This window comes from Petromyzon marinus, chromosome 1 (assembly GCF_048934315.1).
Source record: "Petromyzon marinus isolate PM22_M1 ecotype Great Lakes invasive population chromosome 1, UKy_Petmar_22M1.pri1.0, whole genome shotgun sequence".
In the NCBI taxonomy this organism is placed as follows: Eukaryota; Metazoa; Chordata; class Hyperoartia; order Petromyzontiformes; family Petromyzontidae; genus Petromyzon; species Petromyzon marinus.
Window position 1 is genome coordinate 25,636,618 of NC_133667.1, and position 27,368 is coordinate 25,663,985.

At 48.4% G+C, this 27,368-nt stretch overlaps 1 protein-coding gene across 1 annotated transcript; it reads right to left on the bottom strand.

The window, feature by feature from the left end:
- Positions 1-489: 489 nt before the first annotated feature.
- On the bottom strand, positions 490-27,281 carry LOC116943745 (uncharacterized). The gene is made up of 3 exons (XM_032956881.2): positions 26,568-27,281; positions 10,515-10,654; positions 490-10,240 (listed from the first exon to the last, which is right to left on the bottom strand). Exons 1-3 carry the CDS (start codon positions 26,768-26,770, stop codon positions 9,567-9,569), a joined length of 1,017 nt encoding a protein of 338 aa, XP_032812772.1. The 5' UTR covers positions 26,771-27,281; the 3' UTR covers positions 490-9,566.
- Positions 27,282-27,368: the final 87 nt, after the last annotated feature.

A 27,368-nucleotide genomic window follows, 5' to 3' on the forward strand; every position in this document is an offset into this window, starting at 1 on the left:
TTATTGTTCAATGCGGTCTGTAATCAAATCACCCGGAATGCATCCAGTCGCAGAAAATAATCAGACTGGAGCCTGGATAGTGCTTGGAATGGGCAACCACCACGACGAGCACACAGGTTGTCATAGGGCCGCAGGGTTCCATAATGAGCAGACGGGTAGTGCAGCAACATTATTGTTGGACTCCCACGGCTGAAACTGAATCAGAGCTGCACAGATGAAATTGACCATTGTTTTAACAGAGCCCATTCTCCTCCACATACCCACTCCAGGTAAAAGCCACGCCTGTGCTCTTGTGCCTTCAACCTTAACTGACCAGTATGGTGATGTATGGTAAAAACAACCTCCATGACCCACAACGTGTGTGGAGGCCCACATCAGCAGTGGATTGAAAAAGGGCCATACACGTATACAGTACAGTTCAATGAAGCAATTTACATCTCCGTTCCCCTCACTCGCACACAGTTGTCAAAGACTGAGAACAGCCACCCCTTGATGTGAACGCTTTTTTTTAATTGAAAGCCGTAAACGAGCATCAATCACTGGCACTGCATACACATGGAACAGTCAATCCGAACCGACGGCACGATCACAAGCTCCACCCACCAGCACAGCCACGATGATGGGGAGAGGAACTGGGAGACAGACCCAGGAAATGTTGTTCAATGTGGAGAATCTAACACTAAAGGTCGCATTGGATTTCCAGATCACTGACACCTTTAAAAAGAGACTTGCAGTCTCAGTGGGTACTTACGCCCATTAAGCAACACGGCATATAACCCGGAAAAACACGTCTGGAGGGCTATACAGCACGTCCACGAAAACCAACGCATTAGAAAGTTCTCGCCTGGTTAAATACATGGAACGGAACTTAACTAGATCCAGGAATTTCAATCGACTCTCCTGGTTAAATAGATGGTGAATTAAAAAAAACTGTTTTGGGTGTACAGGGGACATTCCCACGCAGATGGATTGGATTGCAAGGTTCCATTGAATGGCCACTAAAGTCACGCCAGACCTCATGCCCCTTAATTTGTTTCTGTGGGGGCGTTTGAAGTCGGTCTAGACTAATCATCCCGGAGACAGATCGAACGAAAGGCAAAAATACGAACTGTTTGAGCCTGATAAGATCGGTATGGACCAATTGAGGAATGTTCGAGCAAATGGTGCACAGTTCCGGCATCTGCAATTACTGTCGGGACGTATGGTTCCTGACTTTTGCCATGCTATGTATATTACCTGGGCAGAAGTCTCAATGGGCTGTCCCTCAGTCCTGGTTAAATACAGGCAGGAGTCACAATTGACTGTCTCTCCTGGTCAAATAGACACCTCAATTGGCTCCCTGTCCTGATTACATCGGGGACATAAATCCCAATCGGTTGTCTCGTGCTTTTGCCTGGCTCACTATCGAAAATGAATCTCAGTGAGCTGTCTCGCTTTCGCTCGGTTACATAGAGAACACTGAAATAGATCAATAAGTGCCCGTTCGTTGACCTTCCGTGTCTCGATTTACCTACCATCGTATCAATATTAGATGGACATTCCACTGACACAACTACTAAACACGCACACACGTACATGCATACACACACGAATGTTCTAAAAGCGGCCACAATGAAGCCTGCCCACTTGGCACGCGCGTATTACAGCCGTGTACTTGATTGTGTACGCACAGACGCACGCACACACACGCAAACGCGCACACGCGGAGTTAGGCACATGGTCCAAAGTGGTAACGACTTTGCACACAAATATCTCCGAAAACCCGACACGAATCGTAATACTTAAAACCGCAAGGGCTGCCACCCCTAGAGAAATCAGTTTCAGGGCCTACTTTGATCCGGCTCTGTCGGGGTAAGTGTCCCAGACAATAACTCCTCAATTGGCACATCACATCCAGGATACCTCTCTATGACTGCGGCTAATAGCCACGTGCCACCTACTTCAGTCTACAAGCAGCCCAGAAAAAACAAATATTCGGATATAACATTAAAAAGTTCAAATATGTGCCTCGTCAGCATAATTTGTACTCGTATAGTTTTTGTTTTACTCTTTGAATAGCCACTTGCGTGGTTTGACACCGTTGTTGCAAACACCCATATTCTAGGATATATAACTTAAATACAAAGGTGGCAGTTGAACTTAGCAGGCTTTACCTGGAGTGGGTTGGGAAAAGGACGTGTGTGTGTGTGGAGGGTAATGGGCTCCGTTAAAACAATTTAGTTTCAGTATTGCCACTTGTTATTTTTGTTTTATGTTCCAGCTACACAAAGGTGAATGTACACATTTCTGGGGAAGGAACTTGCAAAACAAGGCATTTCACAATGTCTACTTCAGAATCCAGTGATAGGTTAACCACAACGCCAACTCCACGCCACAGTGTTTTTGCGAAAATCGCAGTGTGCGCAATAATGGCATTGCAAACACTGTAAACAACCTCAGGGGAGTGGTTCTAACAACAACAAAAGGTTTTCTGGGGTTAGATCGCGTAAGTATAAATGTGTATACCGGCCACCACCCGACACAGCCAACCAGTAAGGTTTATCACGTAAACAAAACGTGCCAATTGGTTACTCCTTCAGCCCACAACATTTATAACTGGAGTACGACGTTTTGCTGGTAATTACATCCAGAATCATCGGGCGATTTTACCAGAATTGTGAAGAGATCTACCTGCTTCAGGTCTTAAATAGAGCAAGATGTGTTAGCGACACATTTATACTTACTAGATATAACCCTAAAAAAACAACTTTATTACGATTAATATTGGTCACGAAAGCCTATGTGTCCAAAAAAAACATGAACTGAAACATTAACTCCTGGTATCCAATAGAAATCACCAATAACAGGGCTGCAGGGTTGGCGCAGTGGCAATCGCCTGTCCCTCACAACAAGAAGGCCTGGCTTTGATTCTCGACTCGGGCGCCTTTTGGTGTGGAGTTTGTATGTCCTGCCCGTGGTCTACCGTGGGTTGCCTCCAGGTTATCGGGTTTCCTTCCACAGGTGAAAAAAAACCCCGTACATTGTAACTGATATTGGTCCAACATCCCCTTGCTAAACATTTTTTACCTGCAAATGTATTGAAAACTTGGTAGGGCCCTCCAGAAAAACGAGTTTTGTGACTCAGTGAGGCTTTCCTGGGTAAACAATTGTATATAAATACCAGATAATGGGATGTCATTATCCATGCGTGTTACTCCTATAATCGTGTGTATTAACAGACAATAAAAGAGGACTGATCCACATTAACCAGGTTTAATCGTGGATCGGCCTGGTCCTGCCGATAGATTTGGTTGTGGATAAATAGGCTGTTATTAAGAGGCGTTTCACAGTTTGCAAGTACTGTAATACACAAATTAGTTATCAAATATGCAATGAAACATCTCAAGCCCACTGCGCATTGGGGGAGGCGGGAGGGGTAAAACAGTGATGAATATATGCAGCATTGTGTTATTTTATCAAATATGCATACAATATTCCTTAACAGGCAATGAGTGTTTTAAATTCTCCCGTCCTCGAAACACTCATCACAAATTCACACTGATGCACAACTACTGTCATCGTCATGATCATCCAGCCGTGATCAATCTGCTGTTGAATTAAGGATTCCCTAAGCCAATGCCATCTGTAATGGTCCTGCAATGTAACTGTTCATCTAACACAGGCGTGGCCAACCTGTAACAGACCAAGAGCCACAAAGTACCCATGAGTTCTGCAAAGAGCCGAGTGTATATATACTATCATATTCAACGTATGCAACTTTAATTCATGATTCTTTGCTACTGTAATAGTACGCTCTACGTTTTGCCCTTTCGATAGAGCCGCATGTAGTGGAATTAAAGAGCCGCGTGTAGTGGAATAGAGAGCCGCGTGTAGTGTAATAGAGAGCCGCGTGTAGTGGAATAGAGAGTCGCTTGTAGTGAAATAAAGAGCCGCATGTAGTGGAATAGAGAGCCGCGTGTAGTGGAATAGAGAGCTGTATGTAGTGGAATAGAGAGCCGCATGTAGTGGAATAAAGAGCCGCGTGTAGTGGAATAGAGCCGCGTGTAGTGGAATAGAGAGCCGCGTGTAGTGGAATAGAGACGCGTGTAGTGTAATAGAGAGCCGCGTGTAGTGGAATAGAGAGCCGCGTGTAGTGGAATAGAGAGCCGCGTGTAGTGGAATAGAGAGCCGCGTGTAGTGGAATAGAGAGTCGCGTGTAGTGTAATAGAGAGCCGCATGTAGTGGAATAGAGAGTCGCGTGTAGTGGAATAGAGAGCCGTATGTAGTGGAATAGAGAGCCGCGTGTAGTGGAATAGAGAGCCGCATGTAGTGGAATAGAGAGCCGCGTGTAGTGGAATAGAGAGCCGCGTGTAGTGGAATAGAGAGCCGCGTGTAGTGGAATAGAGAGCCGCGTGTAGTGGAATAGAGAGCCGCGTGTAGTGGAATAGAGACGCGTGTAGTGGAATAGAGAGCCGCGTGTAGTGGAATAAAGAGCCGCGTGTAGTGGAATAGAGAGCCACATGTAGTGGAATAGAGAGCCGCGTGTAGTGGAATAGAGAGCCGCGTGTAGTGGAATAGAGCCACATGTAGTGGAATAGAGAGCCGCGTGTAGTGGAATAGAGAGCCGCGTGTAGTAGAATAGAGAGCCGCGTGTAGTGGAATAGAGAGTCGCGTGTAGTGGAATAGAGAGCCGCATGTAGTGGAATAGAGAGTCGCGTGTAGTGTAATAAAGAGACGCGTGTAGTGGAATAGAGAGCCACATGTAGTGGAATAGAGAGCCACATGTAGTGGAATAGAGAGCCGCGTGTAGTGGAATAGAGAGCCGCGTGTAGTGGAATAGAGAGCCACATGTAGTGGAATAGAGAGCCACATGTAGTGGAATAGAGAGTCGCGTGTAGTGGAATAGAGAGCCGCGTGTAGTGGAATAGAGAGCCGCGTGTAGTGGAATAGAGAGCCGCGTGTAGTGGAATAGAGAGTCGCGTGTAGTGGAATAGAGAGCCACATGTAGTGGAATAGAGAGCCGCATGTAGTGGAATAGAGAGTCGCGTGTAGTGGAATAGAGACGCGTGTAGTGGAATAGAGAGCCGCGTGTAGTGGAATAGAGAGCCGCGTGTAGTGGAGTAAAGAGCCGCGTGTAGTGGAATAGAGAGCCGCGTGTAGTGGAATAGAGAGCCACATGTAGTGGAATAGAGAGCCGCGTGTAGTGGAATAGAGAGCCGCGTGTAGTGGAATAGAGAGCCGCATGTAGTGGAATAGAGAGCCGCATGTAGTGGAATAGAGAGCCACATGTAGTGGAATAGAGAGCCGCGTGTAGTGGAATAGAGCCGCGTGTAGTGGAATAGAGAGCCGCGTGTAGTGGAATAGAGAGCCGCGTGTAGTGGAATAAAGAGCCGCGTGTAGTGGAATAGAGAGCCACATGTAGTGGAATAGAGAGCCACATGTAGTGGAATAGAGAGCCGCGTGTAGTGGAATAGAGCCGCGTGTAGTGGAATAGAGAGCCGCGTGTAGTGGAATAGAGAGCCGCGTGTAGTGGAATAGAGAGCCGCGTGTAGTGGAATAGAGAGCCGCGTGTAGTGGAATAGAGAGCCGCGTGTAGTGGAATAGAGAGCCGCGTGTAGTGGAATAGAGCCACATGTAGTGGAATAGAGAAACGCGTGTAGTCGAATAGAGAGCCGCGTGTAGTGGAATAGAGAGCCGCGTGTAGTGGAATAGAGAGTCGCGTGTAGTGGAATAGAGAGCCGCGTGTAGTGGAATAGAGAGCCGCATGCGGCTCGGGAGACGCCAGTTGGCCACCGCTGAATCCAGCATCTGCACACGAGGCGATCTCATTGCTCTATCTCGTCTGTGGGCGCGCTCTTGGGCATTTCCTCCTCTAGGCTGTCACTCTGTCACTCTTCACGACCACCGGCTATCACCCCTTCAAGCGATGTGTCCTGCCCAAGCCCAGGTTGCGAGAAACTGCTCGTCTGGGGGAACTGTTACATTATTCTGAGGGAATTGTTAGAAAGTGAAAAACACCTCGATAAAAGCCTCTGTATATTTTTTGCCTCTAAATTTCCCTGAAAAGCAAAATCGAACCTTTGCATCTGTGGGCACAAACTGTTTCGTCTGGCAACATTTGTTTGGTAGAATTATGAAGTAGCCTGCGTTCAGAGATTTGGAAAACGTCTGAACCAGGTTTGTTCATTAGCACTGCCAGACTCAAGCTTTTAGACTCGGTTTCTTTTTATGGGGGGTGGACGGTGGGGGGGGGACAGACAAATCAACTGGAATCTGATGTCTGGAAATAAACTTGAGAGCTCCAATAAGGGTGGCTAATGGAAGCTTTCGCCGGGTATTGTCGCTGAACACTGACAATACTTTAGTCTTCTTCTGAGCTTCTCAAGTTAACAGTTAACATTGGAATAAAATGTTACCTTAGTCTGGCTCTGTTCGCCTTAGGCATGAATATTAAAATCTAAGAATACTTTAATCGGGCTCTGTAAGCCTCAAGAGTTGACATTTAACCATAAAAGCCCTATAGTTTGGCCCTGAAGTTTTAAACAGTAACACTGAACCCTAGGGATACAATGGGTACCTAAGTCTGGCTCTTCGTGCCTCACATTTACACTGGATGGTATATATCCTAAGGATGCCTATGCTTCTCTAAATCTAGGAAATTAACACTGCCTTTTAAGAATCCTAAAGGTGCCTTTGACTCTCTGAGCTTCAGATGTTAACATTGAACTCTTAAGAATACTCATGGTCAGGTCATCTGGCTCTATGAGCCTTAGGCATTAACACTAAATCCTAATCCTCAGGTGCCTTAGTCTGGCTCTGTGAACTTCAGGCACTGATGAACACTGGACCCCTTAGCCGGACTAAGGATGCCAAAATCTGGCTTTGTGAGCAACAAAACTCACAGGGAGGTGGCAGGAAGTTTCAATATTCCCATAGACCAAAGTTCGTGGGTGAACCACATGTTGTGAAATATAAGACAACACAATACGAGTCATTTAAAGGTGACCCTCGTACTAGAATTGGGACATTGCCATACCAAATATATTGGCAATAAATTGCCTTTGCCTGCAACACGTGTACTAGACGTCACACGTGAATATATCTCTCGTGATTGGTTAAAATAAAAGTCACAGATTTGGGTGACAGCTCTGGAATTGGGTGCCATGAGGTCACATCATTTTTTGTATGGAGCATGTTATTGGCTGCCAAAGTGGGTTTGCTAATTATGTCATAGACTGAAATATTACTTGGGTCACTGACTGAAGTGTGATTATGTTCGTTCGGAAATAATCTCGAGTCATACTTATGCTTAAGTGTCATATTCTGTGGAATGTTAACCCAACAACATAACCTCGCAGAGTCTTTCAGAAGGATCCTACTGGGGATGTTTGCCAAATTGTTCTACTTTCTCAACCACCCAGCCATCTTAATATTCCAGCTACGTCCAATGTTTTTTATAAATATATATTTTTTACCAAATATACATAATCCAACCTGCAGGTTCAGTAGACTGTTGTGACGTTCTTAACCGCCCCTACTAGACATCTGTGAAAAGAGCTTTATAGCTCATCGGATTCCTCCAGTATAAATACATCTTCTGATTTTTAAAATATTTTTTTAAAGCAACTATTCTCAACCACTGCACTCCTGACCTTGCCTTGATTCCTGCCCAGCAGAGAAATGCTGCAAAAGCCAAAAGCGAGCAAAGACAACGCGAAAAGTCCACTCTGAGCATTTGGCCGGATAGCCAAAACAAACCAAATCTAGTCAACCACTGAGAATACGAGCCGACCACCAACAAGAATCCTAACCACACGCTCCAACTACTGCCATAACACGAGCCCTACGATCCCTATCTAGGAGCCAACCAAACGCTAGCTCTGCCTCAAACCAACCAGACAACCAGACCCGATCCCTGCCACTGACCCTCGCCTTAAGCACACTATTCAACCGTGTATGCATGTTGCACTTCTTTAGCACCATACGTAACCAACCGTGCTAATCACTAGCCCTGCTTCGAACAACACGAGCTAACCAAACACGAGCTCTACCCCCCCCCCCCAAAAAAAAAACCTCTGGCACTCACATTAATACTACCCCTAAGGCGTCCAGGAGATGGCAGTGGTGAGCACTCCGTCTGTTCCTCCCGTATTCTCCCCCCATATTAAGCGACTCAGAAATGGCCAAACATCCCAAGGCAAAGACCCTGCATCTCAAAAGTTTTGAGACTCACTGAGACTTTCCTGGGAAAATGACTGGCATTACTATTACTGTATTGTTACTTCGATACACTTTAGCCGGCCAAGCACGAGCTGTACCCCAAAAAAGCTACTCAAGTAGCCCCAACCATCCCAGTACCTTAACCCTAGCCAAACCTATGGCTCGTGGGGTCTGGCCGTATTTTCACTGCGAGTGTTCACGATTTAGGGGTGCAACGTGACGGTTTCCGGGTAGGGCGGGGGTGGGGGCGTAGGGAGGATAGGATGGCAGTGCTCCAGATAACCCGGGTACTGGGAGTTTTACGGATCACAAATACAAATGACGACATTTAAGTGCAATAGGCTGAGAAAATGTTGCCGCACAGCTGGAATTCGATTGGTGGCAAAAAAAAGAACCGATGCAAGTGAAGGAGCAGTCACATGATCATCGGGGCCTGTGCAGGGGTGTTCAGTAATAATCATTCTAATTCATAATGCGCATTCCATCCTAGGATTCCAATACGCAATGCATGGAAAACAGGAAACAAAAACAGAACCTCTTTAGGGAAGGCCTCTTTAAAGAGATGGGTTTTCAACGCAGGTGTCAAAGCAGTAATGGGTACCGCTAAACTACACCGTGTCGCGTTCAGTCTTTTGGAATTTAGCTTTTTGAAAGATCCTCATTGAGAAACATTGAGTTTGTAATAGCAATGTTTCATATAAAAGTGTCGGGGTTCTTGTGCAGTCCTTTATCAAAAACATTGCGGTTAAGGCTGTAGTTACTAATGCCTAAACGATATGGAGTGTTAATATTGTACAATGCGCATTAGAATTACTGATGGCTTCAGGTTCACCAGCATTCATTCAAGCAAGCCAGGCTCTTCTGATGAGACACTGTATCAAATCCCATCCAAGAGTTTGCTTGTGTTGAACCAATGCTCCCAGAATGCCATGTGGCTGATGTGTAAAAAATAATTTATATTTTTAGGTGGCCAGATATGTGAATGGGGGGGGGGGGGGGTATTCTCTAATTATGTATGTTGTTACTTATCTTCTGCATTATTTATCACACATGTCGAAATTGAAGGGCAAATTATTCAACTTTACAATTTTGATGATGTTCGTTGCTGACTGCTTGACGTGTTGGGGCCTATGGGCCTGTGCTCAACAACTGTGTTATTTAAAAAAAAGAGATACACAACCCCTTATCTGAAGCACTGTGGTGGAGATCAAAGAGATGGTGGGAGGTGTAGACATGTGGAGATGGAGGGAAGGGGCAGTATGGGCAGAGAGGATGAGGTCACAGGGGTCATGGAGATGCTACTCGGGCCCACTGCCGTCTTGCTCAGGTCTGGTCCCAGCTCGGCCGAGTTTCAAATGCTTGTCGTGTCAGGGTTCACTGTGATTTGGGCCCAGCAAGGGGGACCCGTGGACTGGGGGTCTCTGGAGGGACGACCCTAGAAGTGGGGAACCTTTGATAGGGTGACTCAAGAGGGACGGTTTTGAAAGGGGGGACCCCTGCATGGGGGTACTGGCGATGGATGGCTTTGGGAGGGGGGACCCCTGTATGGGGGTACTGGCGATGGATGGCTTTGGGAGGGGGGACCCCTGTATGGGTGTAATGTGAAGGGATGGCTGTGGGAGGGGAGACCCCTGTATGGGTGTAATGTGAAGGGATGGCTGTGGGAGGGGGGACCCCTGCATTGGGGTGTTAAGTGATGGCCCTGGGAGGGGAGACCCCTTGAGAGAGGGGTTTTGGAGGGACGACCCTGGGAGTGGAGACCCCTGAATTTGGGGGCTCTTGAGGGATGGCCCTGGGAGAGGGGATCCCTGTACAGGTGCATTCTGGAGGGACGGCCCTGGGAGAGGGGACCCCTGGACAGGGGGGCTGTGGACGGACGACCCTGGGAGGGTTCTCAGCGCCTCGGGGCGCGACTCGGAGGTAAGGGGGGTCTCGCAGGTCTGGTGCTGCGTGGTGGGCGACGACACGTTCCCCCGGGCGTGCGGTGCGGGCGACAGATCGGCGTAGGCCCCGAGCGCTGGGCGGTCCGGCTCATCCTTTCCTGGGGAGGGGTCCCAAACACACGCGGTCTATTATACGGAGCTATCACCGGCGGGGCCACCACACAAATACCAATTTTCCCATCTCCCCCCATCACTCCCCCCTTGGTTCCGCCAATGTTGAGTCGTGAATTAGACTTAGAGATTTACCAGGACAAATTGAGGACGATCCTGGGAGAGAGAGAGACAAAAACAAGAGAGGTGGCAACTACAGTGCCCTCGGGGTTCGAACGAGGTGGAGGAGGGAGAAGAGGAAGAAGAAGAGGAGGGCGGCACCTAGTGGCTGCAGGCGCAGCCCCGAGGGGAGGCGTTGCGCAGGCTTGGTGAAGAGGGAGAAGTAGCAGAGCACGAAGGCGCAGAGCACGAACGCGATGAGGATGAGTCCGGCGATGCCGAGTCCCACGAGGGCGCCCACGCTGCACGTGGGTGGGGGGACACAAAGACAACAACAACAACAAGATCCCCCGGATAGCCTTTGACAGACTGTTGGGCCAAGTGCTATTCACGAGCACCCGTTCAGGCCGGCACGGCACACAAGGGGGGTGGGCCAGCACCACGCCCGCTCCCCCCCATGTTTATTTCCCCCATGATGATGTTTACACGGAGGCCCAGCACCGGTTCAGATGTTCGTCACCGGTGTTGGCTGTGAGTGGGATTTGAACTCGGATCGCCGGGTTCGGAGTGCAGTGCTCCTGTGAAGGCACACGCTGCTCCCTGCAACAGCGTGAAGGCACTGATGTCGCCGCTTCCCCTCTATGCTCATCTCTTCTGACCCTCTTTGCATTTTATTTCTCATTCGCCCTCTTCTCTCTTCGCTTTTCTGTTCCTCTTTCATGTTTTCCATTAAAGGAGTAACACTTCGTGGGGACGTGAACACCGGTTGTCCTATGGATAGACACGCCCCCGTCACAGAAATGTGGAATGTCCGTCACTGGTTCAGGGCTGCAAACAAGAGATGAGCACCAATGCATCAATGCTCATTGAAGCAGGAAATCACGTTGACTATTTTGACACGCACACACACACACCGCCTCTCCGATTAGCACGATTGGCTATGTACGGTGCGAAAGAAGTTCCAAACACATATACACACGAGGCAAGTAAGAAGTTGCAAATAACTCTTGTTGCGATTCGATTAAATGTTACGAGTCGGACTCATGGTATTTCATTTCCCCCCGTTGTGGTGTGTATATAATATCTTGTGACTGCAGGTTTTATGCGAACCCACTACAGAGTAGAAAATAATCGAATCTTACAACGTATTATTTGATGTGCACATTTCGCGAGCATGTCCATTTTAAACGATGTACCTGTAACTTGAGTGATACATTATAATCCACGGATACCAATCCACCGATTTTTCCTTTTATGAATTTTATTTATTTAGACTGCAAAAATCCGATGAGCTATGAAGCTCCTTTTCACAGATGTCTAGGGGCGGGTCAGCAAGTTACACACACAGCGTCTGAGCCCTGTACAATACAGTGCAGGGAATAAACAAATCAATCTCTGAAACCAAGGGGCCGTCTATAAATGACGTCACCCATCTGGGGGGGGGGGGGGGTCAGACATGTGTGACGATGTGTGACGAGGGGGGGGGGGTGAGAAATGTGACGTCACATCAAAATGCGCAACTTTAAATAAATATAGACAACAAGTTCTACTTCATTAAATAGACTTTTTAATAAATGTTTTCTCCTACAACATCAGAGTGCAGCGCCACATTAAATACGCGCTACAATGACGATAGTTCTAAAGCGATTTGAAGCATGTTTTTTTTTTGGGGGGGGGGAGGGGGCAGAGCTATGTGACGTCATATTTGAGGGGGGGTCTGACTTTTTGTGACGCCGTGTGACGAAGGGGGGAGCGGTCCAAAATCGTCCAAAATCGCGTGACGTCATTTATGGACGGCCCCCAAGTCTGGATACATGGCTGGGAACTTTACGGCGTATACCCAGAATTATTCAAGAATCCCAGACCAGCAAGACATCGACGTTTACCAGAATTGTTCTCCAATATCCCGCCCTTTCGGCAAGACGCTGAGCAAATGGGAGATCGACATCTTAAATCCTGGCAAGAGAGATGACAACCCACAAAGCCTCCGCCAATCCCCCCTGCTCAAATCCCGCTGTGAGCAGATTGAAGCAGCTCTTTCTAGCAAAGATCACCCCAATCTTCAACCTAACTTCCCGACGGGGCAGGCGAGCCGTTAGATAATGGCTGTGACAAAAGTGCTGCCCTTAACGAGCCACATAAACGCCACCTTTCCCGTGAATATCAAGACAGCAACTGATTTAACAGACCCGTCATCTCACCTATGACACGGTAGTTGTGTTTTAAGGTCTCACACTAAAGTTTAAAAATCCTTAACTGCCGAGTCACCACCCAGCTGGCGATAGCCATGCTGAGCGAGCGAATGGAAATCCCTGCCGAATTCATAGGCACAACAACGACCTCAAAGATCCGTTCCGGCACCCTGGCTTTTAACCTCGCGAGATCAACGACATCTCTGCTACTACACTACCCACAACATCATCAGTGTGGCTGTCATCGCTACTGATAACTCCGGCCTTATCCCCCCCCCCCCGCCCACCCCCGACATATAGGACAGACCCTAACGCCAGACCTTCAGACCCTTGTAAAGAAACGTCAAAGGGCTGGCGCCTTGAAAGTGAAACATGAGCAAAACGGCCGTGTCTGCAGTTCCGGCCCCGACAGCTCGCTGGTGATTAAGGAAAAATTAATCTGGAAGCCCTCCAGGCCATGGTCGCAACAGCTCATATCGTTGGGGAAAGTATGCCTCCTGCTAGTGTCACAAAGCCTGGTCCCCTCGCCGTGTCCACACCACCGAGACCGTCGCCAGTGGGGTCACCAGGGGGGGTGCGGACCGCACCGGGTGACACCATCAGAGGGGGTGACACCATGAGAGGGGGTGACACCAAAATTACAGTGTTTCAGCAGACATTTCTTATCTTTTTTCACGTAAAAATATCCCCGTAGTTAGTTATAACAAAAACATTTTTCGTAAGCCCAGCTTACATGTACTGTATCAATATACCTACAAAGCTAAAACTCTATGCTAATTTACTTGTTGAACCTTCTATTGCGCTCCGGTCAGAGCTGTCATTATTACCCAATTACAATGACGCTTCGAATCACGTGGCTTCGTCTGCACGTGCTACAAGCACGCGCTGTTGTTTTCGTTGCTGATGATGTTATATAGTCGCTGATTTTGTCAAATTTGATGGTGTTTTAGCCACAATATTGTGGTAATTAGTATTTGTGAACCTATATCGATAACTTTTTTTAGAATGAAGCAGTAATTAAACAAAAAGGAGAAGAATAAAAAAGGCTTCCGCTGAGTTACTAATAAAGTTGTAACTAATAATTTTGTAATTCAATGTAGAAAGATTTTACAAAAAACTTTTTTTAACAACGGTTTTATTAACAACTTCGTTTAGCTCACGGTCGAGAAGTACGTCAATGGCGCCTGAGACACGTGGTGGCGCCTGAGACACGTGGTGGCGCCTGAGACACGTGGTGGCGCCTGAGACACGTGGTGGCGCCTGAGACACGTGGTGGCGCCTGAGACACGTGGTGGCGCCTGAGACACGTGGTGGCGCCTGAGACACGTGGTGGCGCCTGAGACACGTGGTGGCGCCTGAGACACGTGGTGGCGCCTGAGACACGTGGTGGCGCTTGCTTCTTGGGTGAAGCGATTCTAGAGTTTAGGGACCGCGGCGTTTTTTACGCACACAAATATTTTTTTAATAATAAGGCGTCCATACAAAATGTAAATTGCTTTAAAGTAGCGAATTAATTGATGCCGATTTTGATAGAGGCATGCATTGTTACCGGATCTGAGTATGTGTGCAACATTTGGGATTGATTGAACAACAGGAAGTAGACTACATTTTTATTACAAGATTTGACCACGACATGGGAATCAAGTTAAGTAAAACCGTTGAAAAATGTTGTTAGTATTCATATAATCTAAGAAATATTACATTTAAACATACTCGTTGGTTCTTTCGGTAAAGTTACGTAGGTAGAAAAATTAAATAAAACAAAAAATAATATATCATGACGTTTTGATCGCAACACAAGCGGTCGCCCTCAGGCAGAAAAAATATAATCCAACAGTGGAACTGCTGAACCAACGAGAGGGCTGTTACAACAAGAGGTTATTTATGTGTATATTCTTTGGTTCTTTCTGTAAAGTCATGTAGGTATAAAATTAAATAAATCACGACGTTTCGGGCGCACCACAAGCGTCCGTCATCAGGTGGGAAAGTGATGGTCTGCTGCTGATGGCAGACTGTTTTAAAAGGTTTGAAATGGGTGTAGCCCAAGGGTCATAAAGAAGTGGCCGGGGTTAGTGATGTTAATGTGAGAAATTAGCGTGATGTTAATGTGAGATATTAGCATGTAACTGTAAGATAAGAGGAGAGCGGCCTCCTGGACGAGGGCACGGAAGTGGCTATGTTAATGTGAGAGATTAGCATGATGTTGATGTGAGAAATTAGCATGTAACTGTAGAAAAGGAGGAGAGCGGCTTCCTCGACGAGGCGATGGGCAAGCAAGCGGGATCTGAGCTGGAAAGGAATTTCATCCCCGGACGCAAGCATGTCAGTTGTGTTAATGGGGGAGATTAGGGAGAGAGAGATTAGGGAGAGAGAGATTAGCATATGCACACAACAGCAGTGTTAATGGGAGATTAGCACTATGTTGATGGGAGAGATTAGGCAGGGAGATTAGGGGGATTAGTAAGTTAATGTCATGTCTATGTGTAACACAAGCTGCCTCACTGCTAACTGCGCTGTGAGGCAGCGCGTCCACGCAAGTGAACTATCGTAACGGTGGTCGCGTCAGTGAGACACAAAGCCCATCACACAGCCAGAACCATCGATACATCGAGGCTAAGGGAGCAGAAGTGGCCATGTTAGTGAGACCCCAGCCCGTTAATGCAGAGGCACCCAACAGGGCAATGCAACTGAGAGAGTCGGAGATAACAGCCAAACGGCAGGGAAGAATGGGAGCACCACAGCAACTCACGAGTTTGCTTGGTTAATAACGTCCTTCCAGTGGTCGCTCAGCTTATACCCATCTTCTCTGTTGAAATTGTCTCTGTGTTTGTAGATCTGGATGGCTTCATGGACAAATCTTTGAAGGTGGCCCGAAGGTTTGCAGAGTACCTTGGTCTCGGGAAAAACAGGAGGAGGACTGAGGCTGCACAAAACCATTGATGCCGAAACTATTGCTTTGATGGAAATGGAGAAAAATTGGACGGGCATCTTGCACAGATTGCTTGATATCACATTGTTTCTTGCCAAGCAGAATCTGGCATTCCGTGGCCACAAGGAAGATGAATGTTCATTGAATAAAGGGAACTTTCTTGAGATGGTTGAGATATATTCTTAGTTTTTTCGGTAAAGTCACGTTGAAGAGAAACAACAAAATAACAAAATATATATAAAATAAAAGAATTTTTTATTGTTTTATATATATTTTGTTATTTTGTTGTTTCTCTTCAACGTGACTTTACCGAAAAAACTAAGAATATGAATTACTGCAGTCACGAAAGCTTTAAATCAAAATTTATGGTTGAGATAATTTAAAAATATGATCCAGTGCTGAAAGCGCACCCAATGAGATTAAAGCGGAGCACATGTAAACTTAAAGTATGAGTTTATAAGTGGCCTGGAAAATCATGTGAAGAAGCTTGTCATGGACATAAAGTCTGCTAAGTACCTTGGGATCATGTTCGACAGCACACCTGACATATCACATACTGACCAAATGTCCGAAGTGATCAGATATGTAAAAATCAACAATAGGAAAGTTGAAGTGAAAGAAGTATTTCTAGGAAGAAAGTTGCTGACCTCAGTTCTGACCTTAAAAAACTGGAAAGTGATGGCCTGGGCATAATGATGTGCCGCGCTCAAGATTATGATAATGCTGTCACTATGGCTGGAATCCATGGAGGTGTACAAGCCATTCTTTAGGGAAAGAAAAGAGAAAGCTATTTTTAATGGATGTGTAGACCATTCGCTTAACTTGTGCGGTCAGCACTCTTTTGCTGAAAATGCATCGTGTGTGACATTTTTTGGAATTCTTGAGACAATGTTTTCTTTGCTGCTACCACCCATCGATGGGATGTGTTAATTGACCATACCGGAGTGTCAGTGAAAAGGCTATCAGCAACATGCTGGAGTGCTCATTATGCTGCAGTTAAGCCAGTTAAAGAAAAGTTCGATAAGTTTGTGGCGGCGATTGAAGCTCTTTGTGATCCACGTGAAAATGTGGACACAAGAGGCGCAGCATAAGGTCCTTTGCCCGCTGTCCGTGATGTCACTTTTCTGTGCTACCTGTACTTCTGGTGTGATGTACTTCAGGAAGTTAATCTTACACAGCAGTACCTGCAGACTAAGCTCCGTGGGGCCAGCTCCTCCCAGCCCCGTTGCACTCCCTGCCTCTCCCCCGTCTCTCTTCCCTCTGTTGCTGGAGGGAAGAGATATTTAAACCCTATGCTAAACAGCGCGTGTGCGTTTGTGACGGAGGAGGATTATTTAATGGTTAACATGGACTGGGGGTTACGTTGGGCTCTTTGACGTTTTTTTTTTACGTGGAAATCTGTAATTTAGTCATTTTACTCGGGGCTATTTATTTATTTATTTTGTTGCAGTCAACCGATTGGGAAGGTGAACTATAGAAAGAGACGTGTCCCACCTCACCTCTGCCATACAAGGCGGGGGACTCCTCACCCGCATAGTAAACACATCCCCCCCTCTTCCCTTTTACTTTCTCTGACACATTCCCCCCCTACCCCCTACATTTCAAAAAAAGTAATTTCTCGTATCCGTCGCCTCTCAGCCTTCGCCTCCACCTAACCTTGAAATTGCTTTGATTTACGTCGTTTCGATATTCGTCGGTGCACCTTTCAGGAACGCATCCCCGATGTAAACCGGGGTATTGCTGTACAGTACTTCTCCTCGGCCAGAATTCAGACGCAAAGAATCCAGGCCATTCCGAGAAAGAAAATCGGTCTACACATTTTTCAGCTACAGCCCCATTTTCTGGGGACAACTTGAGCTAAAACAAACACACTGCTGGGGACCACTCGTGTTTACCCAGTAAACAAACACATGCGTTTGGAACCATTCGACCCAACGTTGACCCAACGCACGTTTTCGTTCAATGTTCACTGGGTGCTTTTGGTGTTAAGTCAGTCCTGTGAGCTGAGGCCGGTTTACACCACAGCACAATCCCCAGTGGTCGTGCAAATCTGGCGAGATGTTAACTACCTCGCCTGGTATACAGGAGGTCGTGGGTTCAACTCAGAACGTGACGCCTGCTGCTGTATATTTGAAGTTTTCACGTCCTCCTCGTGGTCGCGTGGATTTTTCTCCAGTCCCTCCGATTTCTTGTCCACCTCCACATTCAGAATGGACGCGCGCTTCGACTATTTGGCTGCTATAAAATTCTCACGTGGCAAGCCACTTCGTCGCGCTATCATTTGTGGCCAGGTCGCTCCTGAAAGAGAGCTGTACAGCTCGGTGGACCTTGCCTCGTAAGTTAAAAACAAAAACACATTCTCCTGCGGAGGGAGCTGGTAGGAACGTTGGGTTGCTCGGTCAATGGCCAGGGTCACACGGCGGCACCACGTGGTGTATTCCGCACAATATGCTCGACTGTGAGGGCGGGCACAAGCCGGCGTGAGTAGGTTAAACGTTGAGTTTTATAAGGGCACCACGAGGTGACCAGCCCCTCCCCACCCAGCCCCACACCTCCCACCCCCCACCCAGCCCCTCCCCACCCAGCCCCTCCCCACCATCCCCACCCAGCCCCTCCCCACCCAGCCCCCCCCCACCCAGCTCCCATTGTTGGATGCACCACCAGCCCCTGTGGGCTGGTGGTGTAATAACCAGGAGGTTCCTACACAGTATGAATCCTACACATAGTTTATCTCGTGAGGAGGAACAAGGCACCTCTACGAATCCGATGGTTCCAGCGTCAGTCGCGACCCTCCGGGTTCCAGCGTCAGTCGCGACCCTCCGGGTTCCAGCGTCAGTCGCGACCCTCCGGGTTCCAGCGTCAATCACGACCCTCCAGGTTCCAGCGTCAGTCGCGACCCTCCAGGTTCCAGCGTCAATCACGACCCTCCGGGTTCCAGCGTCAATCGCGACCCTCCAGGTTCCAGCGTCAGTCGCGACCCTCCAGGTTCCAGCGTCAATCACGACCCTCCGGGTTCCAGCGTCAATCGCGACCCTCCGGGTTCCAGCGTCAGTCGCGACCCTCCGGGTTCCAGCGTCAATCACGACCCTCCAGGTTCCAGCGTCAATCGCGACCCTCCAGGTTCCAGCGTCAGTCGTGACCCTCCGGGTTCCAGCGTCAGTCGCGACCCTCCGGGTTCCAGCGTCAGTCGCGACCCTCCGGGTTCCGGCGTCAATCGCGACCCTCCAGGTTCCAGCGTCAGTCGCGACCCTCCGGGTTCCAGCGTCAATTGTGACCCTCCGGGTTCCAGCGTCAATCGCGACCCTCCGGGTTCCAGCGTCAGTCGCGACCCTCCGGGTTCCAGCGTCAATCGCGACGCTCCGGGTTCCAGCGTCAGTCGCGACCCTCCGGGTTCCAGCGTCAGTCGCGACCCTCCAGGTTCCAGCGTCAATCGCGACCCTCCGGGTTCCAGCGTCAGTCGCGACCCTCCGGGTTCCAGCGTCAATCGCGACCCTCCGGGTTCCAGCGTCAATCGCGACCCTCCGGGTTCCAGCGTCAATCGCGACCCTCCACGTTCCATGTCGCACGCGACCCTCCAGGTTCCAGCGTCAATCGCGACGCTCCGGGTTCCAGCGTCAATCGCGACCCTCCAGGTTCCAGCGTCAATCACAACCCTCCACGTTCCATGTCGCGCGCGGCTGCCGTCGAGACGGAGACGCGCGCGCGTGTTTTTTAATGAGCGTTGCCATGGAAACCGCCCTGCACTCTCAACCCTCTTTCGTTTCGTTCCTATTTAATCCTCCATTTTCCCTCGAACCAATGCCCCCCCCACCACCATCACCATCTCTTCACAAAGTGCCTGTGCTGTGCGCGTGCGTGCGTTTGAATGTTATTGTTGTTTGTGTGTGTGTCTCTGTGTGTCTCTGTGTGTGTCTCTGTGTGTCTCTGTGTGTGTGTTTTAGGATGTATGTCTGTTGTTGCGTGCGTGTGTGGCATCTGTCGACTCGGCCTCAAATGAGTACCTGGTGCTGTGTGTAAACATCGACACTAGAGAGACAAAGGCGGCCGGGCGTGCTCGCTGGTGAACCACCCCCCCCCACTATCGTGTGCCGTGTTGGCCATAATCGGTGCTCGCTAACAGCACTTGCCCCTGTCCGGGGGATCTTTGTCTCTGCGTGTATCTGTTGCGCGCCGCTGTCTGCACGTCTCTGTCGGCTCGCACTTGTCTCTCCCTCTGTGACAGAGCACGGGGATTATCAAGCGGGAACCCGCCACGATGTAGAGACTGTGATCAGATTTCATAAAACGATTAATTCAGACGTAAATATTTAGTTTTTTTCTTTATATATACGCCGAAAAGACAATAATTAATCCCGCCTCAGCCCCCTTGTTTCCTCACCACCTCACCCGCGTCTCTTAACGTCATCACTCCCTCTCACCACCTCACCCGTGTCGCGTGACGTCATCACTCCCTCTCACCACCTCACCCGTGTCGCGTGACGTCATCACTCCCTCTCACCATCCCACCCGTGTCGCGTGACGTCATCACTCCCTCTCACAATCTCACCCGTGTCGCATGACGTCATCACTCCCTCTCACAACCTCTCACTCGTGTCGCGTGACGTCATCGCTCCCTCTCACAACCTCTCACCCGTGTCGCGTGACGTCATCACTCCCTCTCACCACCTCACCCGTGTCGCGTGACGTCATCACTCCCTCTCACCACCTCACCCGTGTCTCGTGACGTCATCACCCCCTCTCACCACCTCACCCGTGTCTCGTGACGTCATCACTCCCTCTCACCACCTCACCCGTGTCGCGTGACATCATCACTCCATCTCACCACCTCACCTGTGTCGCGTGACGTCATCACTCCCTCTCACCACCTCACCCCGTGTCGCGTGACGTCATCTAACCCTCTCCATATAAACCGTGTCGCGTGACGTCATCACTCCCTCTTCACCTCGCCCGTGTCGCCTGACGTCATTGACCCCTCTCCCCACCACTCCCGCGTCTCTTGACGTCATCACTCCCTCTCCTCACCAACCCCCGCGTCTCGTTACCCCCTCGCCCCGCACCCGCCCCTCGTTCCTCCTCATCCCTCCCCGCGTCTCTTTGGACGTCTCTGGCCCCTCCGCTATTGAACGTCTTCCTTGGCCACGTGCTTCGAGACGCCCTCCATGGCTGTTCCAGTGGAATCTCCATCCGGTACAGATACAGTGGGAGGCCGATCGATGCACGGGGGTGCGGTCAAGGGACGGCTTACGATTTGGTCAACCTTGTCATGTATGGTGATGATCTGTTCATTACCGCTCAACCTTCTGCATCGGAGTCGGAAGAGATGCGACACTGCTGAAGCTGGTGCGTGCTATAAGCAGTTTACCATCAGCAAACACAAAAGCAAAGCACCTGTCCTGGTGTTTGAAGTCATCAAATACTCCAACCCTCTCGACTCTCTACATGACGAGAAGTGAGGCAGTTGTGGAATATCAAAGTTTCCGTGCATGGGCAGTGACGGTCTCACTCCGAATGAGCCGAGCTGTATTGTAATTTTCATCAGCTGCATAACGCCGTGTGGAAGCTACCTGGCCTAATGCTCCCACACGAAGCTCCCGGGTCTTCTCGGCCAGTTATGCCACCCTTCTTTATACCTGCGAAACGGGGAGCCCTTTACAGGGATATCTTCGCCGGTTTGATCCATCCTGCATGGTCTAACGAGACTAGCTTTGGTCTGACGAGCTCGCAGATCCACGAACCATCTGGACGCAGTCCCCAGCGGCGAACTCCTCCGCCCAAGTGAGGCTGCGTTGACTGGGCCATGAAGCCCGCAATGCCCAGCCAAGCTCAAGCATCATGCTAATCCCTCACATGAACATCACGCTAATCCCTCACATTAACATAGCCACTTCCATGCCCTCTAATTTCTCACATTAACATCACGCTAATCTCTCACATTAACATAGCCACTTCCATGTCCTCTAATTTCTCACATTAACATCATGCTAATCTCTCACATTAACATAGCCACTTCCGTGCCCTCTAATCCCTCACATGAACATCATGCTAATCCCTCACATTAACATAGCCACTTCCATGCCCTCTAATTTCTCACATTAACATCATGCTAATCCCTCACATTAACATAGCCACTTCCGTGCCCTCTAATCCCTCACATGAACATCATGCTAATCTCTCATATTAACATAGCCACTTCCATGCCCTCTAATTTCACACATTAACTACATGCTAATCTCTCACATTAACATAGCCACTTCCATGCCCTCTAATTTCTCACATTAACATCACGCTAATCCCTCACATTAACATAGCCACTTCCATGCCCTCTAATTTCTCACATTAACATCATGCTAATCCCTCACATTAACATAGCCACTTCCGTTCCCTCTAATCCCACAAATGAACATCATGCTAAACCCTCACATTGACATAGCCACTTCCGTGCCCTCTAATTTCTCACATTAACATCATGCTAATCCCTCACATTAACATAGCCACTTCCATGCCCTCTAATTTCTCACATTAACATCATGCTAATCCCTCACATTAACATAGCCACTTCCGTGCCCTCTAATCCCTCACATGAACATCATGCTAATCTCTCATATTAACATAGCCACTTCCTTGCCCTCTAATTTCTCACATTAACATCATGCTTATCTCGCACATTAACATAGCCACTTCCGTGCCCTCTAATCCCTCACATGAACATAATGCTAATCCCTCACATTAACATAGCCACTTCCATGCCCTCTAATTTCTCACATTAACATCACGCTAATCCCTCACATTAACATAGCCACTTCCATGCCCTCTAATTTCTCACATTAACATCACGCTAATCCCTCACATTAACATAGCCACTTCCGTGCCCTCTAATCCCTCACATGAACATCATGCTAATCCCTCACATTAACATAGCCACTTCCATGCCCTCTAATTTCTCACATTAACATCACGCTAATCCCTCACATTAACATAGCCACTTCCATGCCCTCTAATTTCTCACATTAACATCACGCTAATCCCTCACATTAACATGGCCACTTCCGTGCCCTCTAATCCCCCAAATGAACATCATGATAATCCCTCATTAACATAGCCACTTACGTGCCCTCTAATTTCTCACATTAACATGCTTATCTCTCACATTAACATAGCCACTTCCGTGCCCTCTAATCCCTCACATGAACATAATGCTAATCCCTCACATTAACATAGCCACTTCCATGCCCTCTAATTTCTCACATTAACATCATGCTAATCTCTCACATTAACATAGCCACTTCCGTGCCCTCTAATCCCTCACATGAACATCATGCTAATCCCTCACATTAACATAGCCACTTCCATGCCCTCTAATTTCTCACATTAACATCACGCTAATCCCTCACATTAACATAGCCACTTCCATGCCCTCTAATTTCTCACAATAACATCATGCTAATACCTCACATTAACATAGCCACTTCCGTGCCCTCTAATCCCTCACATGAACATCATGCTAATCTCTCATATTAACATAGCCACTTCCATGCCCTCTAATTTCACACATTAACTACATGCTAATATCTCACATTAACATAGCCACTTCCATGCCCTCTAATTTCTCACATTAACATCATGCTAATCCCTCACATTGACATAGCCACTTCCGTGCCCTCTAATTTCTCACATTAACATCATGCTAATCCCTCACATTAACATAGCCACTTCCATGCCCTCTAATTTCTCACATGAACATCATGCTAATCTCTCACATTAACATAGCCACTTCCGTGCCCTCTAATCCCTCACATGAACATCATGCTAATCCCTCACATTAACATAGCCACTTCCATGCCCTCTAAGTTCTCACAATAACATCATGCTAATCCCTCACATTAACATAGCCACTTCCGTGCCCTCTAATCCCTCACATGAACATCATGCTAATCTCTCATATTAACATAGCCACTTCCATGCCCTCTAATTTCTCACAATAACATCATGCTAATCCCTCACATTAACATAGCCACTTCCATGCCCTCTAATTTCTCACGTTAACATCACGCTAATCCCTCACATTAACATAGCCACTTCCGTACCCTCTAATTTCTCACATTAACATCATGCTAATCCCTCACATTAACATAGCCACTTCCATGCCCTCTAATTTCTCACATTAACATCACGCTAATCCCTCACATTAACATAGCCACTTCCGTGCCCTCTAATCCCCCAAATGAACATCATGCTAAACCCTCACATTAACATAGCCACTTCCGTGCCCTCTAATTTCTCACATTAACATGCTTATCTCTCACATTAACATAGCCACTTCCATGCCCTCTAATTTCTCACATTAACATCACGCTAATCTCTCACATTAACATAGCCACTTCCATGTCCTCTAATTTCTCACATTAACATCATGCTAATCTCTCACATTAACATAGCCACTTCCGTACCCTCTAATCCCTCACATGAACATCATGCTAATCCCTCACATTAACATAGCCACTTCCATGCCCTCTAATTTCTCACATTAACATCACGCTAATCCCTCACATTAACATAGCCACTTCCATGCCCTCTAATTTCTCACAATAACATCATGCTAATCCCTCACATTAACATAGCCACTTCCATGCCCTCTAATTTCTCACAATAACATCATGCTAATCCCTCACATTAACATAGCCACTTCCGTGCCCTCTAATCCCTCACATGAACATCATGCTAATCTCTCATATTAACATAGCCACTTCCATGCCCTCTAATTTCTCACAATAACATCATGCTAATCCCTCACATTAACATAGCCACTTCCGTGCCCTCTAATCCCTCACATTAACTACATGCTAATCTCTCACATTAACATAGCCACTTCCATGCCCTCTAATTTCTCACATTAACATCACGCTAATCCCTCACATTAACATAGCCACTTCCGTGCCCTCTAATTTCTCACATTAACATGCTTATCTCTCACATTAACATAGCCACTTCCGTGCCCTCTAATCCCTCACATGAGCATAATGCTAATCCCTCACATTAACATAGCCACTTCCATGCCCTCTAATTTCTCACATTAACATCACGCTAATCCCTCACATCAACATAGCCACTTCCATGCACTCTAATTTCTCACATGAACATCACGATAATCTCTCGCATTAACATAGCCACTTCCGTGCCCTCTAATTTCTCACATTAACATCTCGCTAATTTATCACATTAACATCACTAGCCCCGGCCACTTATTTACGACCCTTGGGCTACACCCATTTCAAACCTTTAAAAACAGTCTGCCATCAGCAGCAGCCCATCGCTTTCCCACCTGATGACGGACGCTTGTGTTGCGCCCGAAACGTCGTGATCTATTTCATTTTTCTACCCACGTGACTTTACCGAAAGAACCAAAGCGTGTGGATTCCTGCAGTCACGAAAACTTTAAAATCAAGATTAGCTTCTGTTTGGTCTGATGGAGGGGGCTCAACGGGTGCCGGCGGTAGCTCGAGAAGAGGTGGGACTGATCGGACTTGCCGGCGACCGGTACCAGCGTCGTCAAGGTCCACCTATTTGGAGGAGGCTCGTGAAGGACGCTGCTGGCCAACAACAACGGAGGGCGGAGGAGCGACGCTCACAACAACAAACAGCGGTATAAAACGCAGCAAGTACCGCGCAGTCGGGAGCACAGGTGGTGCCTACGCCGTGTAAATTTACGTGGAGCCAGTCAACCCATGGCACCTGGGCGTACCCCCTGACCTGCCGACGAGCGTTCGACACTTCACGGCGCCTCAAGGTGCACCTAGCCTGGCACACGCACCGTGACGACGTCACTGCCACTTAGCGGCGAACGGCGATGGTCGTCGTCATCGTCATTGTTGTTGTTGTTGTCTTATGAAGTGGTCAACAACAGCACAGCGCAGTGGTGCACAACATCATCGCTGTGGAGACAAATGGGGCCGGCGTGGTGCTGCTCACCCATCCATCCGTCTTTCACCTCCATCACAGCGCTTGCTCGACCCGCAAGTCTGTTACCGGCTACACGGGGGACGATATTTCCCTTTGTTTCAGCAGGAGGCGAAATAGATGGGGAAGCAGAGCGAGGGACCATTTGATGCAAGGTTGCCATGGAGACATGAACCACGTGATGTCTGGATGTCAGAGATGGGATATGGGAAGTGTGTGTATGTGAGGTGTGTGTGTGTTTAGATTGTATGTGTGTTTGTGCGTTACTGTGTATCTGTGGTTACCGTGTGTGTGTGTGGTAAAACGGATACATGGGAGGTTATGTTGATATGTGTAAATTAAATATAAATTCGGGAATTGAATGTGTGAATCAGAGTGGGTGAGAATTCGGAATAAGCCGTGAATGAATGCCGTGAGATGTAACGGACTGGGTAACAGTGAAAATGAATGGGTTATCTCACTATCCGAATGCATCATCCAGCTAGCTGTGTCGATCTGTAAATGATATATGTGAACGAATGAGCTGTGTCAATGAGCTGTGCAAATATGTGAATGAATGAGATGTGTGAACGAATGATCTGTGTTTTTCACGAGTATAACAATGTGATTGCTTGAGATTGCGAATGGGTTGTGTGAAAGAATGAGCTTTGTAAATGTGTGAATGAGATGTGAATGCGTCGTATGTGAATGAATTACACGTTAACGAGTTGTGTGAATGTGTACATGAACGCACTGTGAATGAGTTATGTGAATGAATGACACGTGATGAATGAGTTGTGTGAATCAGTTGGGTGATGTGGATGGGCGTTTGTCTTAAGCGAGTCTGTCTCACTTGTCCGCGTGTCTCAGCGCGTTTGCTTTTCCTTGTGAGTCTGCATCCCAGGTGTCTCTGCATCTCATTGTCTCGCCTGTATCTCCGTACGTATTTCCCATTTATTTTGTATATCTCTGATGCGTGTCTCAGTGATGTCTCCCCAGTATCTCCACGTCTGCGCCCCGTGTCTCCCCAATGCCCCCCTACCCCCTCGTGCCCCATCGTCTCTTCTACGTGCCTCTCCCCCCCCAACACCATCCCCCCTATAATTGTACCCCGTGTCCCGGCGTCCCCACGTCTCTCGCCGTGTCTCCTCCACGTCTCACCTGAGCGACCACATGTACCCACCCCGGTACGGGAAGTACTGGTCCGGCGTCTCGCAGCAGTGCTTATTGTCCGAGAATCCGCAGCAGTACGTCCACTCCGAGGGGTCCCTCGTGCGTGGACACAGGAACGCGGACACGGAGTCGCGAGTCGCCGTCTCGTAGGCGGAGCACACGTGTGAGCCTTCGGCGTGCTCCCCCATCATCTCTGCGTGCCCCCCCCCCCAACACGCCTGTCTTCAGCTGGCTGTCTCCGCGTGTCTCCGCTGCGTCTGTCGCCCGCCTCCACGCCTCTCGGCTCTTTGTCTCCACGGGTCCTGGCTCTCTCGGTGTCTATGGCCCCTGCTGCCGTCGATTGTCTTCCACGCGTCTTCCGACGCCTCTGTATCCACGTAGCAGTGCCCGGCCCTGCGTCTCTCAGCTAACGCTCCCTGTGTCTCCGCATGTCACTGCGTGTAATACATTGCCTGCCTGTGCGTCTCCACGTGTCTCTCTACACACAGTGCAGCTGGCTCACACTCATCTCCATCCCTGTCTCTCTCCGTCTCCACCTGTAATTGTCTCCACCTGTAATTGTCTCCACCTGTAATTGTCCCCGCGTCTCTCCCTTCCCCTCTCCCCGATCTGCCTGCGTCGCTTGCTGTCTCGCCTCGGTATCCAATGGTGACATGCGGTGTGCGTTCTCTCATCTCTCCGTCACGTGATCTCTCTCTCTCCCCCTTCTCTCTCCTTGCCCCCCACACCCCCACTGACTCTCATTACCTCTCTTTCTCTCCTTTTCGTTTTACGATCAGAGGAAACAAG